Source organism: Nymphaea colorata, chromosome 10, assembly GCF_008831285.2.
Source record: "Nymphaea colorata isolate Beijing-Zhang1983 chromosome 10, ASM883128v2, whole genome shotgun sequence".
NCBI lineage: Eukaryota > Viridiplantae > Streptophyta > Magnoliopsida > Nymphaeales > Nymphaeaceae > Nymphaea > Nymphaea colorata.
In genome coordinates this window covers 10335942-10359917 of record NC_045147.1, presented here as the reverse complement: position 1 = coordinate 10359917, position 23976 = coordinate 10335942, and the positions used below count along the sequence as shown (strand labels likewise).

The 23976-nt window shown below is 36.3% G+C and overlaps 2 protein-coding genes across 2 annotated transcripts; both read left to right on the top strand.

The window, feature by feature from the left end:
• Positions 1–8502: 8502 nt before the first annotated feature.
• On the top strand, positions 8503–13605 carry LOC116262030 (triacylglycerol lipase OBL1-like). The gene is made up of 5 exons (XM_031641037.2): positions 8503–8993; positions 10222–10421; positions 10789–10822; positions 11623–12233; positions 13037–13605. Exons 1-5 carry the CDS (start codon positions 8672–8674, stop codon positions 13319–13321), a joined length of 1452 nt encoding a protein of 483 aa, XP_031496897.1. The 5' UTR covers positions 8503–8671; the 3' UTR covers positions 13322–13605.
• Positions 13606–15124: 1519 nt separating this feature from the next.
• LOC116262819 (triacylglycerol lipase OBL1-like) lies at positions 15125–23606 on the top strand. The gene is made up of 5 exons (XM_031642326.2): positions 15125–15529; positions 17257–17456; positions 19733–19766; positions 21179–21789; positions 22992–23606. The coding sequence occupies exons 1-5, from the start codon at positions 15214–15216 to the stop codon at positions 23247–23249; spliced, it is 1419 nt and encodes a 472-aa protein (XP_031498186.1). The 5' UTR covers positions 15125–15213; the 3' UTR covers positions 23250–23606.
• Positions 23607–23976: the final 370 nt, after the last annotated feature.

The following is a 23976-nucleotide window of genomic DNA, read 5'->3' as shown; positions in this document are numbered from 1 at the left end:
AAGAGTCTAAGCTAAGTCTCCAAAACCATATTAGAAAGGATTCTTTTGAAAATATTTTGGAAAACATAAACATAAAATATAGTTATTTCATTGGTCGCAAGGGAATATGTTTCATCCACCGTTGGGTATGGAAGAAACTCAAACCACATGATAGGGTGCTCATTGGGGTTACTAATCAGTTGATTAAAAGGAAACTAACGTGAAATGATATGAAAATGCACTTTAACGTGTACAAATTCGTGAAGGTTCGTCCCGGGCTGGACAAAACCCAACATCCAAATTACATGAATAAAAAAAAGATTCTCAAACCATACTCTCATTCTCACCGTGCATTCACATATAAATGAAAAATCAAATAACTATGCATGGATAACATCAAAACAATATTTAAGAAAAGAAAGAGAGCATGATTCAAGTATGGAATGAAATCTCATCTTCTAATATTCCCGGTGCACTCAAGCATAGCCTCTTGATTCTAAAATGGAGATTGAGCGATCTTATATGGCCACAGGGAAGTGAGGAAGAAAGAAAACGGGAGAAGTAAAATATAAATGAAAAATCAAGCAACTACGCATGTATAATATATAAGCAATAATCAATGAAAGAAATAAAACATGATTCAACTATGAAATGAAATACTATCTCATCTTGTCATATTTCAGGTGCACTTAAACATTGCCTCTTGGCTCTAAAATAGAGTTGAGAGCTATCTCTTATGGCCATGGGTTAATGAAAAAGAGAAAAAAATAGAATGAAGCAAAAGAACAACAAGAATGTACTTAAGAAATGAGATAACATGATTCAAGCATGAAAATAAAAGATCAACTAACCTTCTCATGCTCCCGATGCACTTGAGCATTGCCTCTTGTCTCTAAAATAGAGATTGAAGGCTATCTCCTTTGGCCATGGGGAGAAGAAAAAAAGAGAAAAATAGATGAAATAAGTGAACAACAACAAGACTATTCAAGAAAGGAAATAGTAATAACCACAACAATATATTCATGAAGAGAAAAGACAACAACATTATAATCAAGAAAAGAAAGAATATGATTTAATCATGAAATGAAAGATCATCTCGTCTTCTCATACTCTTGGTGCACTTGAACATAGTCTTTTGTTTCTAAAATAGATATTGAGAGCTATCTCCTTTGGTCATAGGGGGAAGAAGAAGAAGGGAAAGAAAATATGAAAGAAAAGAGAGGGATGATGATTTAGTCATAAATTGAAAGACCATTGCATCTTTCCATGCTTCCAGTGCACTTGAGTATAGCCTCTTGTCTCTAAAATAGAGATTGAGGGTCATCTCCTTTGACCATGAGAAGAGAAAAAAGAGAGAAAAATGAAGAAAGAAAGAGGTGAGATATTGATTACATACCTCTAGTGAGAATAGCTTAAGGAAAATGAACAATCATGCTTGAAGTAATCTTGAACTCACCTTAAATGAAGCTCCAAGATGATGAAGACGAGTCCTCCAAAAGAACTTTGGTGCTCCCTCGAAGAGTTGTAGTTTGCTTCAAGTTGGAAAGAAATGGAAAGAGGAAGAGAGAGAGAGAGAGAGACAGAGCTCAAGAGAAACTCTAAGTCTTCAAGTGGGAATACACTAGAGTTTCTCCCAAGGGCCAACTCTTGCCCAAGAGGGAGGATTGTGGGAGTATTTATAAAGAGTTTTGGAGCCAAAACTCAAAATTTGATTTTTTTTTATTTTGTTGATATTTTCATCCGAATTTTAAAGAATTTTAAATTATTTTCAATTTCTTTTAGAAAAATAGGTTTTCACTAAGTTAGAATGGCCACTACCCCTGCACACACCCATTTGAGGTGTGGGCAGGCCTATTGCCCACCCAAAGAAATCAAATCCACCCTTAAGGGGTTGTGTTTTGCAAGGAAAAGGAAGGGAGCCCGCAATAGCAAGCCCCTATACATATGTATATATATATATTTCTCCATTTTTTATGTAAAATCTCTCTTTCTATTCAAGTCAATGTTATTTTTACAAGCTTCCATATATGTGTATATGTGATGGTATATACACATGTATGTGCATCTTCTCCATCTCCCTCTCTTTCTCCATTTCTTTTGAAAGTTTCATTTTTTTTCTTCACTTAACTTCAAACATCATTTTCATAAACTTACATATATGTATCTATACATTTTAGATATACATATATATACAAATGTATATGTATATTAATGAATATCTCCATTTTTTTTAAATCTTCGATTTTGTGATTTTTAAGATTTCTTTTTCCCTCTCCTTCTCTATATTTTCTTATGATCAAGTATCTCGTCTCTTGCATTCTTTTGAATATTTTTCTTCTTCAAGATCATTTTTATTTACTGACTTCACTAAGACCAAAACTCAAGTAATGACCCAATGTTGGATTCATGCTTGAAGGTCTACAACCCCAATCAATTTAAAAAAAAAAAAAAATCCTTCTTATATATGATAACTATGAAAAAGAAAATTTTTGATGTATATTGTGGTAGGAATGTTTTAGATGAATGTTGTGGTAGGAATGAGTCATTTTCCTTTCAATTATATAGGATTAATGCATCCATGTATTCACCTCCACTTAATATCACAAATGAGCACAATCACATCTCTAAAAGAACTTAAGCAAGATGGGATGAAGCTCTAACTAAGTGGTAATCGAATTAAAGCAAAATCTCAAACCTACTTAAAGTCTTAAGAGAACACTAAAATGACTTCAAAATGATTTTCCAAGTTTTCCAAATGATATTTACAAAGATTTCTCAACTCTAGTTTTCCTCAAAATGTTTCACATTCTCAAGCAATTCTTCAAGAAGATTTTCAAAAGTTTGAAACATCAAACTCTCAATATTCTTCCACACCGCATATAAAAAATATGTTTAAGCCAAAATGAAATACATCAATAATAAAAATAGCCTAGTAAAGGCACCGGGAACGGTCAATCCTCGTACCGAAGGGCGAGTCTCTTTCTTTCTCATTTTAAAAACAAAACTCATTTTTCTGGAGTATTCCAAATACCAAAAATTTTTTAGGATGCGAACAACCACTATGTCATCCACATAGATTAGGACCACAATGACTCCCTTTCCAAACCTTTTGACAAATAAGTTATTATTTGTGTGACACTTGTGATATCTATTTCTTTTTAGTTCCTAACTAAACTTTATATACCAAGTTTTGGGAGACTGTTTTAGTCCGTATATGGTCTTATTGAGTTTGCTTACTTTCCATTTCCCTTCATCTGGGAGATTTGGAGATGGAAACATATAGATTTCCTCACCCAATTCTCCTTGTAGGAAAATGTTGTTGACATCTAATTGATGAAGGATCCAAATCAAGTTGCTCTCAATGTATTTATCTTTGCGAACAGAATAAATGTTCCTTCATAATCCAACCCTTTAATTTGTATGAACCATTTGGCCACTAGACAGGCCTTGTATCTTCTAAGGTTTCATTGCTTTTGTACTTCACTCTATAGTGCCATTTTCATCCCACTATATTTGTGTTTATAGGTGCAACTACAATATCCCATGTTTTGTTTCATCTTAAAGCCTCATGCTCTTCACCCATAACCTTCCCACAATTAGGATCTTCTTGAGCCTCTTGAAAAGATTTGGGCTTTTGAATTTTATCGAGATTTCTAATAAACTTAGCATGGTGAGAAGAAACTTTATTGTAGGATATATATTTGTTGATGGAGTGGGTTTCATAATCAGCTAGGCAAGGGGGAGTACGCCTAATTCTTTCTACTCTTCTAAGAGGTGCTGAGTTAGTCTCAACATCTTCGGCACCTGTAGTAATATGAAGATTATTTGTGGTGCTCTAATTCTCTACATGAGTCTCATGAGTTGTCCCATGTACATCAACAACAATTATAAACAAGTCATCATAATAATGCAAAGTTTGAGTAATAGACTCTCACCTACTTTTTACCTTCAAGATTAGCACCAATGTAAGAAAATTTCTCATTGAAATGCACATCGCGAGAAATGAATGCTTCTTTAGAGATAAGATTATAGCAAACGTACCCTTTCTTTGCATATCATAACCCACAAAAAACACATATAATGGATTGTGAACTTGACTTGTTTCTTTTTTATTGATGTTGTTGTACTTATGCCACCCATCCAATCACTCGAAGATGATAAAGTTTGGGTTGAGATTCAGTAAGACGTCTAATAGGACTAGTGTAGTTCAAACGCTTGTTCAAAGTCCTATTAATAAAATAGCATGCAGTAGAAATAACAAATTTTCACTAATTTTTTGAAACATTCATTTGGAACAAAAAATTTCTTGCAACATCAAGCAAGTGTCTATTTTTCCTTTCAGATACACCATTTTGTTGGGATGTATATACACAAGATGTCTCATGTCTAATACCATGTTCAACAAGAAAAATTTTAAAATCATGATTTTTATATTCAGTACCATTGTTAGATCTAAAACATTTAAATCCAAACATTGGGTCTTAATCATTTTGTAAAAACTTTTAAAGTGTGAGACAACTTTTGACTTATTTTTCATAAAATAAACCCAAGTAGTCCTAGAAAAATGATCAAGAACAAACATATAGTAACAAAATCTATCCATAGAGTCAATGGGCATATGGCCCCAAACATCGTATTGAATCAAATCAAATGGTTTTTTGCTAATAGAATCTGATAAATAGAATTTAGGTTTAGTCATTCTAGAAAGTCTGCAAATATCACACTCACTATCATTGAAACAATGATTCATAAATAAATAATAAAAAAATTCTAGATGATGGATGTCCATTCCATTGATGCCAGATTTTTCAATCATTGGCAGGAACCACGTTCAAGGCTTGATCCAAAGTTCTTATCCGATTGAGATGCTGAAAGAGAAATAGGCACACAGTTTAAGTGGTCCGGCAAGGAGCCTACATACACAAGAGAGGGAGAGAAAGACAATTTTCTTATTACTTGAGTTAATACAATCAGCTTGCTTTTATACATCAAAATTTAATAAGACAATCATATAACAATACCGTAAATGAGGAGCAACTAATGAACCGTTGCTCAAAGTTCTGTTGATGACTTTTATGAAGAGTCTTTCCTTACATAGTTGTGCCCAATAAATTAACTACGCTAGTGGCCTGGTCATGTAAAATTTGTGAATGGAAAACCTATCTCCTTTATGTGTCAGAATAAGTTGTTTGTTATGGTTATCACCAACAACAGTCAAAGTCCTCACCCTCCAACAACATGTGGCAGTGAAAAGGCTGAACAGTCTGGTGAAACACGACAAAGATTGTCCTGTATCATCAGGTGATCGAGTATTTTTTCGTCATCATGTAAGATGCTTTGAAGAAATGCCTTGGTACAAGGTGGGGACTCGATGTCTCTACCCTCTAACATGGGCACGCCCTCAATCATGTCATGTCTGGCGATCATTGTCCTACGTGTCGGTCATGATATCATCACTTCTTTTTGAAACTCTTCTCTTTTCTTCAAACTTGAGATCTTTTTCTTTTTTATATATTTTAAAAAAAAATTATGTAAGATTAATTTATAATTTTTAAAATTTATATATATATATATATATATATTTTTAATTTTGAAGGATGGCACGGCACCTGCGGCTTCGCCCTTGTGACATCTGCCTAAGCATTTTTTTGGTGTCTTCAGATTTCACGTGCTCTCCTCTGCGCCATCTGCCTACCATATTGTTGGTGTCTCCAGATTTCACGTGGTCTGCGACATCTACTTACCATTTTGTTGGTGTCTTCAGATTTCACGTGGCCTCCCTTTGCGTTTTACACAGTATATCCCGAGTTTACGTGTTTGTTATCTAATCATACCACAACTTCATTTTGTACCAGCAACTTCCTTTCTCGGGCGTGCATGAATACTAACACATGCGGTAACACGACCACCAACGCTACCACAAATATCGTAAAACTATTTTCTGGGCTTATTTATATTGTCAATCGTCTATTATATGCTGTCTAATCAATTCGTCCATATTGACTTAGTATTGAATCATCTCGATTGGCATGGATCTCATACGAGTATGGTGAGAAATATGGTTATATTTGATTTTGTGATGCACAAAATCAGAGTTGAAGTATCAGGAATATTTGATATATAAAGTTGTGGTCCCAATGATCTATCATGCACGTTATATGTTAATTTTTAATGTATTGCATGCTGTTATTGCATGACTAGAAATTTTAAAATATATTGCTAAAAGCATCATAAATTGTCGTTAAAAACATTATAATTAACTTTTAACAATTGAATTTTAATTTTTAACAATCCAGCAACATTCAGTGTCTTTGATAGATTTGAACTCTCTTGGGAAGAAGATGCAAGAATGACTATAGATATGAAGTCACATTCGTGCGCGAAAGATTTTTTCGAAAGAGTTGAAAAACAAGGGGCCGGCTGGCTGACTGGAAGATGGGAAATGGGGACACAAACTCATTCCAACCTAACTACTGCAGGTTTTGAACTCTTTCTAGCCCCACTTTTTTGACCTTGTAAATATAAAATTTTCAATAAAATGGTGGGGACAATCTCACACGGATTATTTCATGAAAGGGAAATGTTGATTTAATTTAAGCCTGATTTTCTGCCCACTTGTTAGACAAGAGGACCAACTTTGGCCAAATATTATACTCAATTTTTTTTATATTGTCCTTTATGAATAAAGTAGTACATCTTATCTTTTAGATTGCAAATTAGAAATGGTAAGATTGACAGGTAAAAATTAAATATAACCTAGTAGACGTTAATGTGAGAAAATAAAAAAAAGAATTTGCAGAACCAACGTTCACTTCAGACTCTCTAGTTTTTTACATAGCGTCCGGACTTTGTCAATAAGTTGCCAACTTAAAATTATTGACCATTAAAAACCAATAAGTACTTCATCATCGATATGCGTATTAAAACTTTGTTGGTCACATTTCTCATATGAAATATATTTTTGATTCGCAAGGAAAATTCAAACATCGTGGGTCCAAGAAATAGGCACCTAGAAGGGTGAGGGCAAAAAGGGAAATGTGCAAAACTCGTCGCCATTCTAATTATTGGGCCCGAACAAAGAAATTCATGTGGTAAAAGTCTCGGACCTCGTCAGTAAGTTGCCAACCTAAAATTACTAGTCATTAAAAACGAATACGTACTTCATCAACGATATGTTTTTAAACTTTGATGGTCACGTTTCTAACATGAAATATATTTTTGAGGTGCATGGAAGATTCAAGTATCGTGGGTCCAAGAAGTACGCACCTAGAGGGTGAGGGCAAAAAGGGAAATGTGCAAAACTTTTCGCCCTTATAATTATTGTCCAATAACTCGAGCGAGGACAAATAATGAAAATGCGTAGTTGATGGGACGTCTTAATTATCGACTAACAAACACAAATGTGAGAAAAATATCGATATTTGTGAGACATGAAATCATTTTTTTTTTCAAGGGACATTTCGATGATGTGCAAAACCTGGTTTTGTGTTTTAAGAACCAGTTTAAGCTTAGTTTTGTGTTTTGGATGATATCAAATTGAGTTTTGTCAAAGCTTAGTTTCGACGAAAGCTCGTTTTCATAAATGGCCTCAAAAACCTGTCTTCTTGAGACTTTTGGGGGAAAACTAATCAGGTTCTTTACTCGTCATCCAATCAGCCAAACAATAAATTTTTAACTAGGTTTACACAATCACGAAAGCAAGTTTTTTAAACATGTCATTCAGCTGATCTTTTGGGGTTGTTTGACAATTGGAATATTTAGAGGCGGAGCCAACGGAGAGCGGTTTCCCCCTCAATTTTTTTTTAAATTTACATGTAAATTTAAAAAAAAATTGTTTTTCATGTATCAAAATTTTGAAAAATAATATTTTGGACTCACTCAAAATTTAGAAACTTTAATTTAGCCTCCTTCATGTTTTGTAGTTTGGGTAGATTCATAAAATACTATATCTAGTTATTTATAAATTTATTCAAATATTTTTAACAAATTCATCAAACACTTACATATTTGACAAACAATCTCTTAGACTTTTGCTTGAATGACACGGCGTCTTGGAGGCAAAAATGTGTAGTTTCACTTCTAAAAATCAGTTTTAGCCAGACATGTTAGACATCAAAACTGGGATTGCTAAAAACCCAGCTTTGACAAAACTTATATTTTCACACGAAACATGAAGATCTATTACTCCCCTGATGTTCTACAGAAAACTGAGTTTTGCCCTCCTCCTGGTTGTTGTCTTGTGACCAAAGACAACAAACCAGACACGAAAGCTGCTCAGAAAACTCGTTTCTTAGGTAACCATAATTTTCATAAAACATATTTTTTGAAGGTCTCATCTAATTTTTTAAGCAAATTGATGAAACATTTCATTACCATTCCCATAAACAAACACGACCCCCTTAAGAGCAAACAAGGGAATACTCAAATAGTTGACGACATTCGTATGTAAATAAAGCAGTTCTGTAACACCGCGTGGGCAATGGCCCATACATGCCCACATACGACTCCGCCATTGTCAGCCATGTATTGTGTAATACCGCCGTAGAAGGTCTTAAACCAGTAGGGGTTGAGTGCTTGACAACCACATGACGACTCCTCTCCCTATATATGCACCATTTCAAGCTATCAAGTCTCAAGCACTACGACTCAAAAGCTGCTAGCGATCATTCTCATAGCAGTAGAGCGAGCGGCAATGGCCACAACAAATAGCAATGGCAGGACGATCAGCTACAGCGGGAACTATCTGGTCGTCCGGCCGGAAGACGGAGGCGTTTGGGATCTGTTGCACCTTCTCTTCTCCAAGCATGTTAGCAAGAACGGGTTCATGGGCTGCCCCGATGGAACCACGCTGGCAATTACTCAGCGTTGGCTTCTCATCGTCTCCATAGTCTGTCAAAAGTTTCTCATGCTCGTTAAGGACCCATTGGCATACGTCGGGGAAGCGGTAGAGTTTGCTCTCAACTTTTTCCCGGAAAACGGTGGTTTCTTTGGTTTCATGTGGAACCTTCTACGAGGTATAAACTTGCATGGTTTTCTTCCTTTCTTTTATTTGTCTTCTTCTTCTTCATTTCCCTTGTCTTACTCTGTTTGTTTGGTGATCTGCAATTCTATCAAAATTCCGGAAAGGTTGGCAGGTTTTCTGAAAGTGTTTGTATATGAAGCGAAGTTAAACACCTTATGATTAAAATGAATCCAAAAGTTTAATATCCGATATGCTTCTTTCCTTTCATGAGGTAGATTCAGTCCAGTGCGCAGACGATCTGCCGGATCTCGAACCGGCATCTGTCTGCCGAGTCCCATCATGATGCCAGATGGAGCCGACGGATTGAACCTGCTTGGGATAATAAACTCTGGAGACACTAATCTCTGCATTGATGTTACGATTAATTGCAAGATTGTGTGTCTTGAGACACTAATCTCTGCATTGATGCTACGATTAATTGCAAGATTGTGTGTCTTGAGACACTAATTCTAAAACCATGCACTCTTGCCCGTAAAATTTTTGCAAGATTGTGTGTTTTTTTTTAACTTCTTTTGTGTTAGGGCCAACTTAGTAATTTCAGGCACTTGAACACCTTTGTTGTGTTCATGTCCAATATACATCTTTCAAGATAATCGGTGGTGTCTGATATCTTTATATCTTGGATTTGAGGCTCGTCTAAAATACCTTTTATGTGAGACCAACCCAGTAAAGAAACGCTGGGTTTTCTTATCACATGGGCGGAGGCCTCACCTCGAATCTTCTGATATGGGATTCTCAGATATCTCCAATCGTCTCCAACATCATGTCTGAGGTAAAAGCAAACAGTAAATCTTTCGAAGAAGAAGGGTAAGTAAGTCCATCGATTTTTACATCGAACTGATAGTTAACAAAAACCAGGACAACTTGTTCTTGTTTTTCATGGCATAGATCTCAGATTTTGTGAATGATAGATACACAAGTTACACCATGAATTTGTAATCCTTGCATCTCTAATCTATGAATCTCAAGTTACATACATACCTTTCATTTTGATCAGATATCAAACGATTCAAATGATATTGTACTAATTATGAGCTTTTGCATGACATGAGAGAGGGATTCAAGTAACAATCAAAGAGTAGATCAGAAGTCTAATTAGATAAACGCCTACATATATTATGAAAAATAAAAGGAAAAATGAAATAAGAATTAGTTATGAGGTAGATAACATATTCATACGCCAAACTAGAGAGATTAACGTTCATGTCTAAATGGTGCAGGGAAAGTTGTTATCCCGGACAAGGAGTCTCCAAATTTCCAGACGGTGCTTGGGTACTTGGACAGCCGAACGGATTTGGTAGGTCACTACGACAAGGGGAGTGAAGACAAAATGTCTCAGGCATCTCTTTCCATCATAGCTGCCAAGATAGCGTACGAGAATGCTGCTTCAATTCGTAATGTTGTCAGCAGCCAATGGAAGGTAAGGCCTTCATTGCATCTTGCTCCTTTATCTGCAGAACCGTCGCTTTTGCCTCAAATGAAGTCACAAACAGCTGCTCATATTTACAAAAGAAAAAAATTTAAAATAATCAGTTATCTTATGAATTAACCTTTCATATATTGAAATTATTTTCTGAAAAATAAAAACTAAAAAAATCACCATTGCCCTTGCGAGAGAATACGACGTCGACCTGTCATGGACCCTTGTTGTTGGCGGACACTGCTGGCCCCACAAATAAGGACCCTTGCTCCTTGTCCTTGTAAGGCCATTATCATGATGGACAAAAAAAAACAAAGGAAAAAAAGTGATGGATATTAACTGAAGACTGTTGGTCTCTTTTTTTCAGATGGAGTTCGTGGATTTCCTCAACTGTTGGAATGGTAAGCACCAATTTCTCTACCACAACGGCCAAGAAGAATTTAGTTGCGTGCGCCACTAGGTGCACACCACAAAAGTACGCAGTAAAAAAAAGGGAATGTTGTTCAAATTTTTGTAAAGAATTGTCTTTTCAGTCTTTTAATTTTCTTTTTTGTTTTTACAAAAATTTCTTTCTTCCAATCAAACAAGTCCATTCATAACTAGGTTCGGTTCAAGACCGTCTACTTCATAAAAATTAATCATAATCATAACAGAATTGTCATCTCTTTCCTTCCTTCATCCCTCTTTCCTCAAGCCGTGATCTCCCTCTTTCTATATATATATATATATATATATATATATATATATATATATATATATATATATATATATATATATATATATATATATATATATATATATATATATATCTTCCTTATTTACGGTAGATCAAAGGAAGATCCATGGTGACTCCTTCCCCATTGTCCCCGACCAGCCGGTCCAGTGGTGTCATGCCAATCATGTCGGCAACAGTGGAAGAGAAGCCAGTGGGCCTCCTCTTGACAAGATGAAAAAGAGAATATGAGAAAGAGAGAGAGAGAAGTGGAGCGATCAGGGCACTAGCTGAACTTTTTTTTTTTTTCATGAAGGTATTATTCAGTATCTTTAATTTATGTGGGTCTGTACGTATAACAATCATATATATCAAAATATTAACATAAGCTAACTTTGTGAGGTTGGTGCAACAGAGGACCTGAGATGTCCCCAAGTTTTCTAACTTCGTTTTTTGTTATAATCACTCAGTTCCTATTGTAACTTTCAGAGGACCAGAATCAGGCATCAACACAAGCGTTCATTTTCGGAGACCGTAACCTAATATCAGTGGTATTCAGGGGCGCAGAGCCTTTCAATGCCTACGACTGGTGCACAGACGTGAGCGTCTCTTGGTACGAGATACCTCCGATGGGCAAGGTGCACCAAGGCTTCCTCACAGCCCTTGGAGTGGAACCACACGGCGATTCATTTCGTCCTATAACTTCCAGCCAAAAGGTCGGCTACCCGCTTGCCTATTACGCCATCAGGGACAGGCTGAAGCAATTGTTGAGCAACAATAGCGATGCCAAGTTCATTGTGACGGGACACAGCCTGGGTGGGGCGCTAGCCATCCTCTTCCCGGCGGTGCTGGTGTTGTTCAAGGAGCAGGGATTGGTGGACAAGCTAGCGGGAGTGTACACGTTCGGGCAGCCCCGGGTTGGGGACGGAGAGTTTGGAGACTACATGCAGAAAGTGCTGCTGAAGCAAGGCGCTCCTCCTCGATACTATAGATTTGTTTACTGCAATGACATCGTCCCCAGGGTACCCTACGACTCTAGGACCTTGCAGTTTAAACATTTCGGGGCTTGCGTCTACTACAGCAGCACCTACCATCCAAAGGTCTCTCTCTCTCTCTCTCTCTCTCTTATTTATTTATTTATTTATATATATATATAAAATGGTGAGTCTACTAAGTATCAACTATCTAATCAAATGGATTTAATCAATCTTATCGGTTAAAAGAAAAAAAGCTAGTATTATAAAAAAAAATAATAATAAAAAAGTGATGAACATTTTTGACATCTAGCTAGTATTAGTTTTAACATTTTTTTCTCTGTTATTCTCTCAATTATCCATCTGCATCTGTATTAGATGGACGACTTTCATTAAATGGCCTGGTGAATCTAGATGAAAGTGGAAAGTTTGGCAATACAAGCAGTTGTCTTAACGTTTCGTTTTTATTAAAAATCAGTCAATAAAAGTACAATAAAACCATCATGGAACCACAAATCATTGTTAATCCTTGTGACAACTTTTCATTTTTAGCAATGACTTTTTAGTTTTTATCAGTCCAACAACTCTTTAATTCATTTCTTTGGCTTGCAACTACTTACATCTGTTATATTTTTAAGGATTTCAACTGCATATCAGTAGCAGGGCTACTTATTGGTTGGGGGTGGACCACTGCCCACACTAGGCCATAAAAAAATTATTATAATGTGTCAACCTTACATTGTTATGATTATAAATTTACATATAGGGTCCACACCAAGGTTGTGTCACCTGCACGAGTGCCCCATTAATGAAAAATTTTTGCTCTGCCACTGCCACATATCAATATTTCCTGCTGACTTTTACATGTTGGAGATTATAAATGCATGAAGATTCGGCTAAGGTTACATTTTGCATTTCATTTTTTGCAGATCATGAACGAAGAGCCGAATAAGAACTACTTTTCACTGATATATGCAATCCCGAAGCTCTTGAATGCTATTTGGGAGATTCTTAGGGGCATCTTCATTGGACTGGTGTTGGGGAAGGAGTATGAAGAAGGATGGTTCCAACTCTTATTTCGATGTGTGGGATTGGTCATCCCGGGCTTACCAGATCACGGCCCCCGGGACTATGTCAACTCCACCCGACTCAGCCCAGCCAACCTTGACAAGTCCAAGCAATCTGAGTCTCCTTATTACATGCATGTAAATTGAAGTGAGAAAGATGTTGGACGTCAACACTCTACTGGGTCTGCGTCGGCGTATGGTCGTATGAGTAAAAAAGTGATGGGTGGAGTTAGACTCTTGGATTCCCCAATATCGGTGCACTAGCTAGCCTTTTGTTATTAAATAATTTCATGTGTAAGCTTGCTGCAGAAAGACGTCAAACTTCCATGAGATGCATTTGATAGTATGTAATCCAAAGTTTGTGCGTGAATCAGGAATATTTAGTTAGGACAATATATAATTATGATGCTTTAAGTAAGTTTCATTTGTATGCGAGTTTTTTTAATTTCCAACCAAAGTGATCCAAGAAACATCAACTTGAACTCCTGGGGCTTATATACTCAGCTAGACAGGAGCAATGCCAGAAATTTTTTATGAGGAGGGTTGAATTAAAGTTTCTAAATTTTGACTAAGGACGAAGTATCATTTTAAAAATTTTTATATAGAATAAGCGAAATTTTTTAAAATTTACATGTAATTTTTTGTTTTATAATTTTTGAGGTGGGGCCAGGGCCCAAGCGAGCCCTACCTTAGCTCTGCCCCTGCGGCTAAGGAGGCGTTCAATAATGAACATGGTGCATTTAGTAACATAATCCGCCGACCTCTTTGATGGGTTCGTGACTATTGTGTTCATATGACAAGATTAGGGCATGTCTATCTTAATTTAAAGACACTGTCTTTAGAGAGCTTACTACTAATCCATGCATCAAATACACCCTTGGGTTTGTTTGGCAAAATCAAATACGCGTACATAAGTAGTTGGACGTAGCATCAACAGACTTTGTCAATTTTTCTTTGCCCCAAGTGTGGTTTGGCTACGTTTTTGGATCTAAATCAATTGCATCTGTATTAGTATGATAACGACTACGGCAGAAGCCTTATACTCCAAGTCACGTTGTTGAATTTGACCAAGGGAATGGAAGATTTTGTGAGCCTGTTTTGACACATTCAAATAAAGTACTGGCAAGCGAAATATGAACAACCATTCCTTTCGTCACCCTTGAAAAGGTAAGCTCACCTTCACCTACCAACCATGCCATCTCACCGGTATCCCTTGGTGACCTCCGTACAGTTGTCCACGCCATCTTTGAATCTGATTATGGCCAAGTTTGAATCCGATTACTAAATCTACATCCGGTTTCGTCTGAAATTCAACTTGGGAGAACAATTTTGACAATATGTAGGAACTTGGGTTTTGAGCTTAGATACAAGAGATATTAAAACTTCATATATATATATATATATATATATATATATATATATATAGGATTAGTGAAATTCTACAACCGTGTAACCATGCAGATGTCTCCTTATGCATGCGTGGGACATCCATATGGATGAATGAATTGCATCAGACCGTATCCATGAGAAATCCAGATAATTTCAGTTTATATATATTGAATGAATATTGATTCTAACTATCCAAATTTGTCTAATGATCCAACCAGGGTCATCCATATGAAACATATAGATGACTGAAATACAAATAAGGAATGAACTGATATTAGCTTGCAAAAATGCCTGTTGCTATCGAAAGGTTTAGATTAGATGGTTGGGCAACTTTAAAATTCAAAGTCAACATTCAATATATATGATACTCATACACTACCATTTATATACTAACTTTGATGAAAGTTATTTGCAAAGGAGAAACCATTTTTCGAAGAGTCCAAAACACTATTCAATGGAGTAGAGAGAAAGAGAGAGACAAGAAAATAAATGCGTTTCTCCTTGTCTTATTTAATAGGTTTTTCCAGCTTTTGGAAACACAACTTTCGCTTTCGTGTTAGGACATAATCTTTATGCACATGCCGGCCAATGGCCGTCTCTCAATATAAGCACCGGTTTAGGCAAAGCCACCTGCCATCGTAGCAGCAGCAATGGCCACAAAGGCGAAGGCCAGGATCGGCTACAACGGGAACCATCTGCTACTCCGGCCGAAAGGAGGCGGAGCGTGGGATCTGGTGCACCTCCTCTTCTCCAAGAATGTCAATAAGAACAATTTCATGGTCTGCCCAGAGGGAACCATGCTGGCAATTGCTCAGCGTTGGATTCTGATCGTGTCCATCCTCGCGCAGAAGTTTCTGATGCTCGTCAAGAGCCCACTGTCGTCCGCCGGAGAAGCGCTTGAGTTTGCACTGAACCTTTTCTCAGAGAACGGTGGCCTCCTTGGCTTGATTTGGAACCGTCTACGAGGTAAATTAAAGATCAAGAAAATGCGTTCTTACATCTCGTTTCCTTTATTTACTCTTTTTCATTTACTTCGTTGTCGATGATCTACGATTTCATCTAAGCGTCACCGGAGGTTGAAAGGTTTTTTAAACAAGCTAACGCATTGTTGGAGATTCAATTTCATGACTACATCGATCCTCACAATCGATTGCAAGATTGAGGGTCTTGAGAGTACAATAAATACAGAAAATTATTGCTATCATAAGGTCGTGTGTTTTTTTTATTATTATTATTGTTCTTGATCCGGCCGGCAAGATATTACTTTCCGGTGATTTTTGGAACCACTGTGACCGTGAGGAATTTTGCCTACTGGGACACGGTGGCTTGTGTTTGCGTGGGAACAACTGAACCCATGTACCACGTGGACTTTTTTCACGCTCTATGACGTGGGGAAGGAACCTTAGGAAAGGGGTGGGCTTATATGTGAAGCAGATGTTTCAGCGTAACTGTCAACTGGTGTTTGTTTTGCGAACTTATGAAATTTCACTGTCCCACTACACCATGTTTATTTTTTTCCTTTCAAATCAAACACGCCCCTTCGTGACAATTACAACCTCTCTCTCTCTCTCTCTCTCTCTCTCTCTCTCTCCGGGGATTGTGATTGCATTCCCCTCGTCTCCAGAGGCGGAGGTTGAGTTGCCTGCCCCACCAAACCCATTTCAAAACCTTGTTTTTAATGACTGAATTTAGGTAGAATTAAGTTTAATTATACAGATTAGTTTCAACGAGATTCAGGTCACTGTCCTAAGGCCAACTAAAAAATTGTTACCTATATATTTAGTGCTCCATAAACAAATTTCTGGCTTTGTCCTTGCCGTCTGTCTATTTCTCTTTCACCAACCAATATGTGGCATAACTGGTTGGACTTGCGTTCAAAGATAAGAGCAGAGGTGGAGCTAGAAATTTTTTATTATGGGGACCAAATTAAAGTTTCTAAAATTTTTGACATGCATCGGAATATCATTTTTTAAAATTTTTATATAAGACAAGTAAAATTTTTAAAAATTATAATTTAATTTTTTTTTTTTTTAAGGTGAGACCAAAATCCATGGGAGCCACTCGTTGGCTCTGTCCCTGACTGAGAGTGAGGTCATGGGGACTTTGAGGACCACTAGGATTGTGGCTGCACCCATCCCTCCTCTCTCTTTCTCTCTACACACACGTACATTTTTTTCAAGAAAAAAACCATCCTTAATTATGAAAAGGACAATTCATATCAAATTGACATGAATTTACCAAAAAAAGCGAAGGCTATTTTTAATATTTAATAAGGTGAGAGAGAAAGAGCCATAATAGAAATTCATTAAAAGGGAAAATGTGTTGACAAGGCATCACCAAATCAACAGGGAGAGAGAATCAACAAGGGGAAGAGAGAGAGAGAGTGGGTGGGGGCATGATTGGCCCTCATTGACAAAATCATTTATTTAAAAATTATACGTAATGCTTTCGAATTGGTTTAATTTGTAGATTTGAGCTATTTTCACAAGAAAAAGGTTGTTTATTTGATTAATGCAATGGGATGCCTGAAATACAATAAGCTGAATGTAAAGTAAAGGTATAAAAAGTAACGCTAGGACTCAAGTAAAAAATTAAACAGTATTGAAGACCAATTAGACAAAGGTTTAAATATCCAAAATAATTTAAAAGCAAAAAAGAAGGAAATAAAAAGGTTATGCGTGTAAATGGTGCAGGGAACACTGTTATCCCGGACAAGGAGTCTCCAAATTTCAGAACGATGCTTGGGCACATGGATAGCCGTACAGATTTGGGAGATCACTACTACAAGGGGAGCGGAGACAGCATGTCGCAGGCATCTCTTTCCATCATGGCTGCCAAGATAGCATATGAGAACGCCGCTTTCATTCGTAATGTAGTCAGCGAGCAATGGAAGGTAACGATCTAGCTACTTAATTTCTCAGCATAACCGTCGCTATTGCTTGAACTTATGACGCTTTTGTAAGCATTTTCGGGACTTCTTGTCAAAAGATTCTCGTAAAATGTCATCAGAAAGATGTAATGGTGGTTCGTCCGCCTAGCTAGGACGCTTATAGGTAGGTGTGGGCAATTCCCCACACAGAACCAGTGACACTTATTTTTATATTGACACGTTAGAGCAATTTCTTTTATTTACATGTCTATGCCCCATAAAATTATCACTAGTACCATTTAGTTAAAAATTTTCCGCTCCACCCTTGTCCTCCTTTGTCTATGAAGTGTTTAATTTGAAAACTCAACCACAAGTTGTTCTAAACAGCAATTGAGGTAGGAAATTTTTACTAGATGGCAGGTACATAGTACTCAAAATAAAATATTAAACCTGTCAAATATGAATTTCAATAATCCAATTTGGATTGGGTATTAAGCAAAAAGTTATATCATCTAATTAAGAAGTCATAGCAGATTCGCATTCAAATAAATATATGTTTGATTGGATTTAATTTTAAATAAACATATATTAATGCGGTTCGGATTTGGTTTAAAAGTTGGATAAGTGATAGTCATGATACATACATTTAAAGTAATGTTTGGTTTGGATTGTGAATTTAACTTTAGATTCAGATCTAGCATGGACATTTCTTCATTCATATTTGAATACAAACACGCTAAAATTGGAAAGAACAAATATATTAAGAATGACATCCAGTTTGAATTTGATCCTTTGACATACTTACTTTCAAAAGTATACCAAATGACTATTATGCACCAATATGTAATATACCAATTTGTCTAGTATGTGTAGCCAACTGCTCTCGTTAACCCAAATGTGGCTAGGCCATTGGTTATAGGTGACTAGGGTTTTCGACATCCAACATTTAATCACTAATTCATTTCGATGGTTCTTTCATCGATACAGAAGAGAAAGAAAAACATGAAACCCTTCTATCTATAAAAAAGTATTGGTAAAAATTTATATTTATATATATATATATATATATATATATATATATATATATATATATATATATATATATATTTGAATGGTGAATGTAGCTTTTTACAATCACCCAACCATCTAATTAAGACCGTTTGATCTATCGTGATGGACAATTAAGCAAAAAACATGAAGAAAAAAGTTATGAACATTTTCATAATATAGTATTAGTCCACCTTTTTTTTTCTTGTTTTTCTTACCATCCATTTGCTTCATATCATTGGTCCCAGTTAATTGGCTGAGTGACTTTGGACAACTAGATAATGACTTTAGCTATCAAGAGTCACTCACCCAACTAATTAGGCAGTCCATCTAAAGCATATGAAGATTTCAGAGGAAGGCAAAGTTAAAGGTATGAAATAATACTAGATCATGAAAATGTCCATCACTTTTTTCTCTTTACTTTTCTTTTAACAAACCATCATAGAGGATCATACGGTCATGATTAAATAGAGGGTGACTCTTAAAAGTCAGAGACCAGAGAGTAGGGTTGTTAGATTCGTCCAGTCATCTATTTAGATGAATGAAGAATTTTATATATATATATATATATATATATATATATATATATATATATATATATATATATAATCACTCAACCATTTAATTAAGACTGTATAATCTATCGTAATGGACAATAAGAGAAAAAAGTGATGAGTTTTTTCATCATATAATATTAGTCCATACATTTTTCTTTTTGTTTTTCTTTCAATTATCCATCTGCTTTATATTGACGGTCCTATATAATGACTTTGGTGATGTAGAGTCACATAACCAACTAACGAGGGTAGAGAAACACAAAGATAAAAAGGTATAAAATAATACTAAATGACGAAAATGTCCATTGCCTTTTTGTCTTTACTTTTCTTTTAAACTATCATGTTGGATTAGATTAGATAGAGGGTGACTCTTAAAAGCTTAGGTGTAGGATTGTTAGATTGGTCCATCCATTCATCTAAATATATATGTATATATATATTCACTTTCTTAGTATTTCATCCTACTGCCAAGATAAGAACTGAAGTTCCCATGATCTTCCAAATTTTCCACCCATTAATGCATCTTAATCTTAACGTTAATGGATGGATCTAATTAAAAAAAAAGAGCGGATAAACTTGAGAAACTGAAAACGAAAGATAAAATAGAAAAATTAATAGGAATCAATAGGGGAAGCATTAAGAAAAACCACTTTATGTCGGTGCCTGACCTAAATCTCTCGGTTTCTTTTTTTCCAGATGGAGTTTGTGGAGTTCCTCAACTGTTGGAATGGTAAGAACTTGATCTCAACGGCCCATTGTGTGACTGATAATCGTAAATGCTTCAAATTTACTTTTAACTGGATATTGGTGTCAGCTTCCTCTTTTTAACAAGACGATCCATTGTGTCACTAATAATCGTAAATGGCAGAGTCTTCTGCCACGACAGCAATTATAATGATGGTTATACTGACTGAGCTGGTTGTCTTTAGCGAGGTGGACCTTGGCATTTTTTCATGTTTAAGGTCAAATTATAATTTTAAAATTAAAATTTTAATGGGAGCCAAATCATAAATTTTCAAATATATATATATATATATTTATATATATATATATATGTTAAACTAAATTTTTTAAAATTTATAAGTAATAGTTTGTTTTTTTCTTTTACAATTCAAATGGGGTTTGGGGATGGGTGCGGTGGCGGGGGATGGCCCTGGCCGATCCCTTGCCTCCTCCCATGTCCAGTCGTCGGACTTAGACATGACAATGGATCGATTCGGATTGGGCATTCAACAAAACTGCTTTAAAAATACTACATTTCTTAAAAAAAGTAAACATATGATTAAGAAATTCATATCAAATTTGAATTTAAAAAATGACATTCTATTGAATTTATTTTTAATAAATATTATATTCTACTCGGATTTGAATTCAAATTTGCAGTCATCTTCAAACAATATCCTATATGCGATCTAAATATTTTGAAATTTCATTCTTAGTGTGTTACAATGTGGTTTGGATGCAGTTATACATCTAAAAGCTGGACAGAGATTTGGATGTGAGAATAGAAGTCGGGTACGAATAATTGGATTGTGAATCTAAAATCATATTAAGATATTGTATAGAATTTTCCTTATCCATACTCAAATCTGAGTTCGACACTGAATGTGTAAATAAGCAATAAATCGCATATTCATATTCTGATGGGATATCTGATTGAACTGTTTCAAAGAAGTTAGTTATAATAAAAAAAAAATTAATGTTCGATTAAGAAATCAGATTATATTCAGGTTTAAGAAACAACATCTTTGAAAATGTGTACTAATAAATATTTGATTGTATTTAGATTCAGATTTGAAAATGTCATTTCCAAATAAATATCTTATATCAAATATCATATACTTCGAAACTTGGTTTTTAACATTTCAAAATACGGTTGACAACCCGGTTGTCTTAAAACTCTGATTTAAATTCAGATGGAAAAGAAAAAAACCCTATCATGTCAAATATATTTGACCACAAATCAAAATATGTGAACATAAAAAAAATCAGATATGATAAAGAATATACCTAATTCGAATCCGATCTAATATCATTGTTTGCACATTGTATGTATATGTTATTTTCAAACTCATGCATCTCCCTTTTGAACTAGATACTAGCTAGGAAACACTCAGTTACTTTCGTATGCTTAATTTTCAGAGGACCAGCAACAGGCATCAACGCAAGCATTCATTTTCCGAGACGGTAACCTAATATCAGTGGTATTCAGAGGCACAGAGCCTTTCAATGCCTACGACTGGTGCACAGACGTGAGCGTCTCTTGGTACGAGATACCTCCCATGGGCAAGGTGCACCAAGGCTTCCTCACAGCCCTTGGAGTGGAACCACACGGCGATTCATTTCGTCCTATAACTTCCAGCCAAAAGGTCGGCTACCCGCTTGCCTATTACGCCATCAGGGACAGGCTGAAGCAATTGTTGAGCGACAATGGCGATGCCAAGTTCATTGTGACAGGACACAGCCTGGGTGGGGCGCTGGCCATCCTCTTCCCGGCCGTGCTGGTATTGTTCAAGGAGCAGGAATTGGTGGACAAGCTAGCGGGAGTGTACACGTTCGGGCAGCCCCGGGTGGGGGACGAAAAGTTCGGAGACTACATGCAGAAAGTGCTGCTGAAGCACGGCGCTCCTCCCAGATACTATAGATTCGTGTACTGCAACGACATGGTTCCCAGGGTACCGTATGATGATAGAACCCTGCAGTTTAAACATTTCGGGGCTTGCGTCTACTACAGCAGCACCTACCGTCCAAAGGTATCTTTCTCTCTCTAACTATTAATCTATCTATATGATCAAGAAATTCCATTCCATTTTGCTGGCCGCGGAAACAATATGGTCACAGTCCTTTCTTCTTCTTTAGGTGTTAACAATCCATTTCTCTTCTTCCCTCCGGTTTAGACCCTTGACATGTTTTCCATACCTGATCTCCAGCCTCTTAACATCGTCATTCTATAGAAGTAATCACAGTGTACAAAAGGCGATTTGGAAACACTTATGCCAGCTATCCTCATCGAGATTGATGTTAAGATTGTACTATAGCTGAAATTCTTTCTCGGCATTGAGCAGGAAAGGCGCTTAGTTACAGGGATGTTGTTTTCTTTGGAATGTACTGTTCCATTCATTTTTGGAATGCAGTTATGAAATACTGAGTTCCAAAGAACCGCTACATTCTTGCAATCAGTCGCCACATAAATCTGTGTTATATTCATAAATATGTCCCAAAGATTGGAATAGATATATGAAATACTGGAAACCAATGTTCTATGAGTCTGCTCCTGCCTTTTGTGCATATTTAAAGAATACTAACATAATGTTCATACTACTAAATGACCCCTAAGCGGATTCCTCCCTCAGCCAAAATGATAAAACAACCCCAGCCACCTGACAGCCTATCGTAATATGATCACTTCTGTATAGGAAAAACAATTGTGGAAAAGAAGAGACCAGCCCCTCTTTCTAGACAATAGAGCAGCTAACATGCCCTGTCCGGAGCATGTTGATGCTGAACATTGTCTTGTTCAACAATTGTAATTAGGAAGAGAAAAAAACCCATTTCTAAGCTTGTCATGAGTTGGAAGCAGTCTTACAGGCAATATAGACGAAATAGTGTGCCTGTCCGGAGCGTGTTGATTCTAAATATTGCCTTTCCAACTATCTTGCCTGCTTCTCACTCCCAAATTTCCTTGGTGCGAAAGCCAGCCCCAACTCAAACACGAACCTTTTTAACTCTTCTTTATAATCCAAACTTAATCATTTAAAAGCAAGAACTATTCCATAAATTTGTCCCAAATATTGGTAGAGATTCCTGAAACAATATTAATAATGTTCCATATTGCATTCATACTTTTCAAGGATTTTATTTTGCAATATTACCTGGCTAGGCTTTCCAAAGATTATCAGTGCTTGGATACTCGGCTGTGTAATGATACATTTTGCTTTCCTTGCTTTTTGTGCAGATGATGAATGAAGAGCCAAACAAGAACTATTTTTCACTGATGTACGTAGTCCCCAAGCTCGTGAATGCAATTTGGGAGATCCTTAGGGGCATTTTCATTGGACTGGTGGTGGGGAAGGAGTATGAAGAAGGATGGTTCCAACTCTTATTTCGATGCGTGGGACTGGTCATCCCTGGCTTACCAGATCATGGCCCTAGAGACTATATCAACTCTACCCGACTGAGCGCAGCCAAGCTTGATAAGTCCAAGCAATCCTAAGTCTCCTTATTACATATGCAAAGGGGCCATTCTAAGTATTAATTAATCATAGAACTCAGACTTATTGATGTTAGAGCTTCACACGATTGGGTTGCCTCTCAAAAATATAGCAGTTGCATTGAGTTACAGTGATAGGTGGACTTAGACTCATGGAGTCCCTAATGATTCATTAGTCCTCATTAAATAATTTCATGCTTAATGTACATGCCTACGGAAAGATGTCCAAGAGTCATGAGATGCGTTTCACGGGTTTGTGATCCAAAGTTTGTGCGTGAATCATGAATAGCTAATTACAGGAATAACTGTGATGCTGAATATTATGTATTTTGTAATGATTTTTTTTTCTTGGTGTGGTGTTCTTTTGTCGTTAAAATGACATCGAGTTGAAGTTTGGAGACGAACCTGGCTAGAGTTCTTCAACACTCAGGGTATGATTAGTTTAGCAGAATAATCCAATAGTTTATTCTGCTACAAGACTGAATGCATCACTGAAGATGCTATAGTGATGCCACCTTCGGTCGCGTTTGTGAACTAGTATCACTAAAGTCCATAACCATGCTTACCGTTCAGCAATGCGGCTGATTTTATGTTACAAATGTACGAGAGATACATGAATTATGAATATCAATAGAAACAAATGAAAAAAATTGTTTATATTTATTGAAAGCTGATCAATAGTTTATTCCAAAAAATTTCTGCCAACGAATAAAAACAAGAAAAGGAAGAA

What these genes read in the sequence shown, in the direction of transcription:
- LOC116262030 (XM_031641037.2), top strand. Translation starts at nt 8,672, where the DNA reads ATGGCCACAACAAATAGCAATGGCAGGACGATCAGCTACAGCGGGAAC. An exon ending in CATGTGGAACCTTCTACGAG is followed by an intron (nt 8,994 to 10,221) that starts GTATAAACTTGC and finishes TAAATGGTGCAG; the next exon opens with GGAAAGTTGTTATCCCGGAC. An exon ending in TTTCCTCAACTGTTGGAATG is followed by an intron (nt 10,823 to 11,622) that starts GTAAGCACCAAT and finishes TGTAACTTTCAG; the next exon opens with AGGACCAGAATCAGGCATCA.
- LOC116262819 (XM_031642326.2), top strand. Translation starts at nt 15,214, where the DNA reads ATGGCCACAAAGGCGAAGGCCAGGATCGGCTACAACGGGAACCATCTG. An exon ending in TAGTCAGCGAGCAATGGAAG is followed by an intron (nt 17,457 to 19,732) that starts GTAACGATCTAG and finishes CTTTTTTTCCAG; the next exon opens with ATGGAGTTTGTGGAGTTCCT. An exon ending in GCAGCACCTACCGTCCAAAG is followed by an intron (nt 21,790 to 22,991) that starts GTATCTTTCTCT and finishes CTTTTTGTGCAG; the next exon opens with ATGATGAATGAAGAGCCAAA.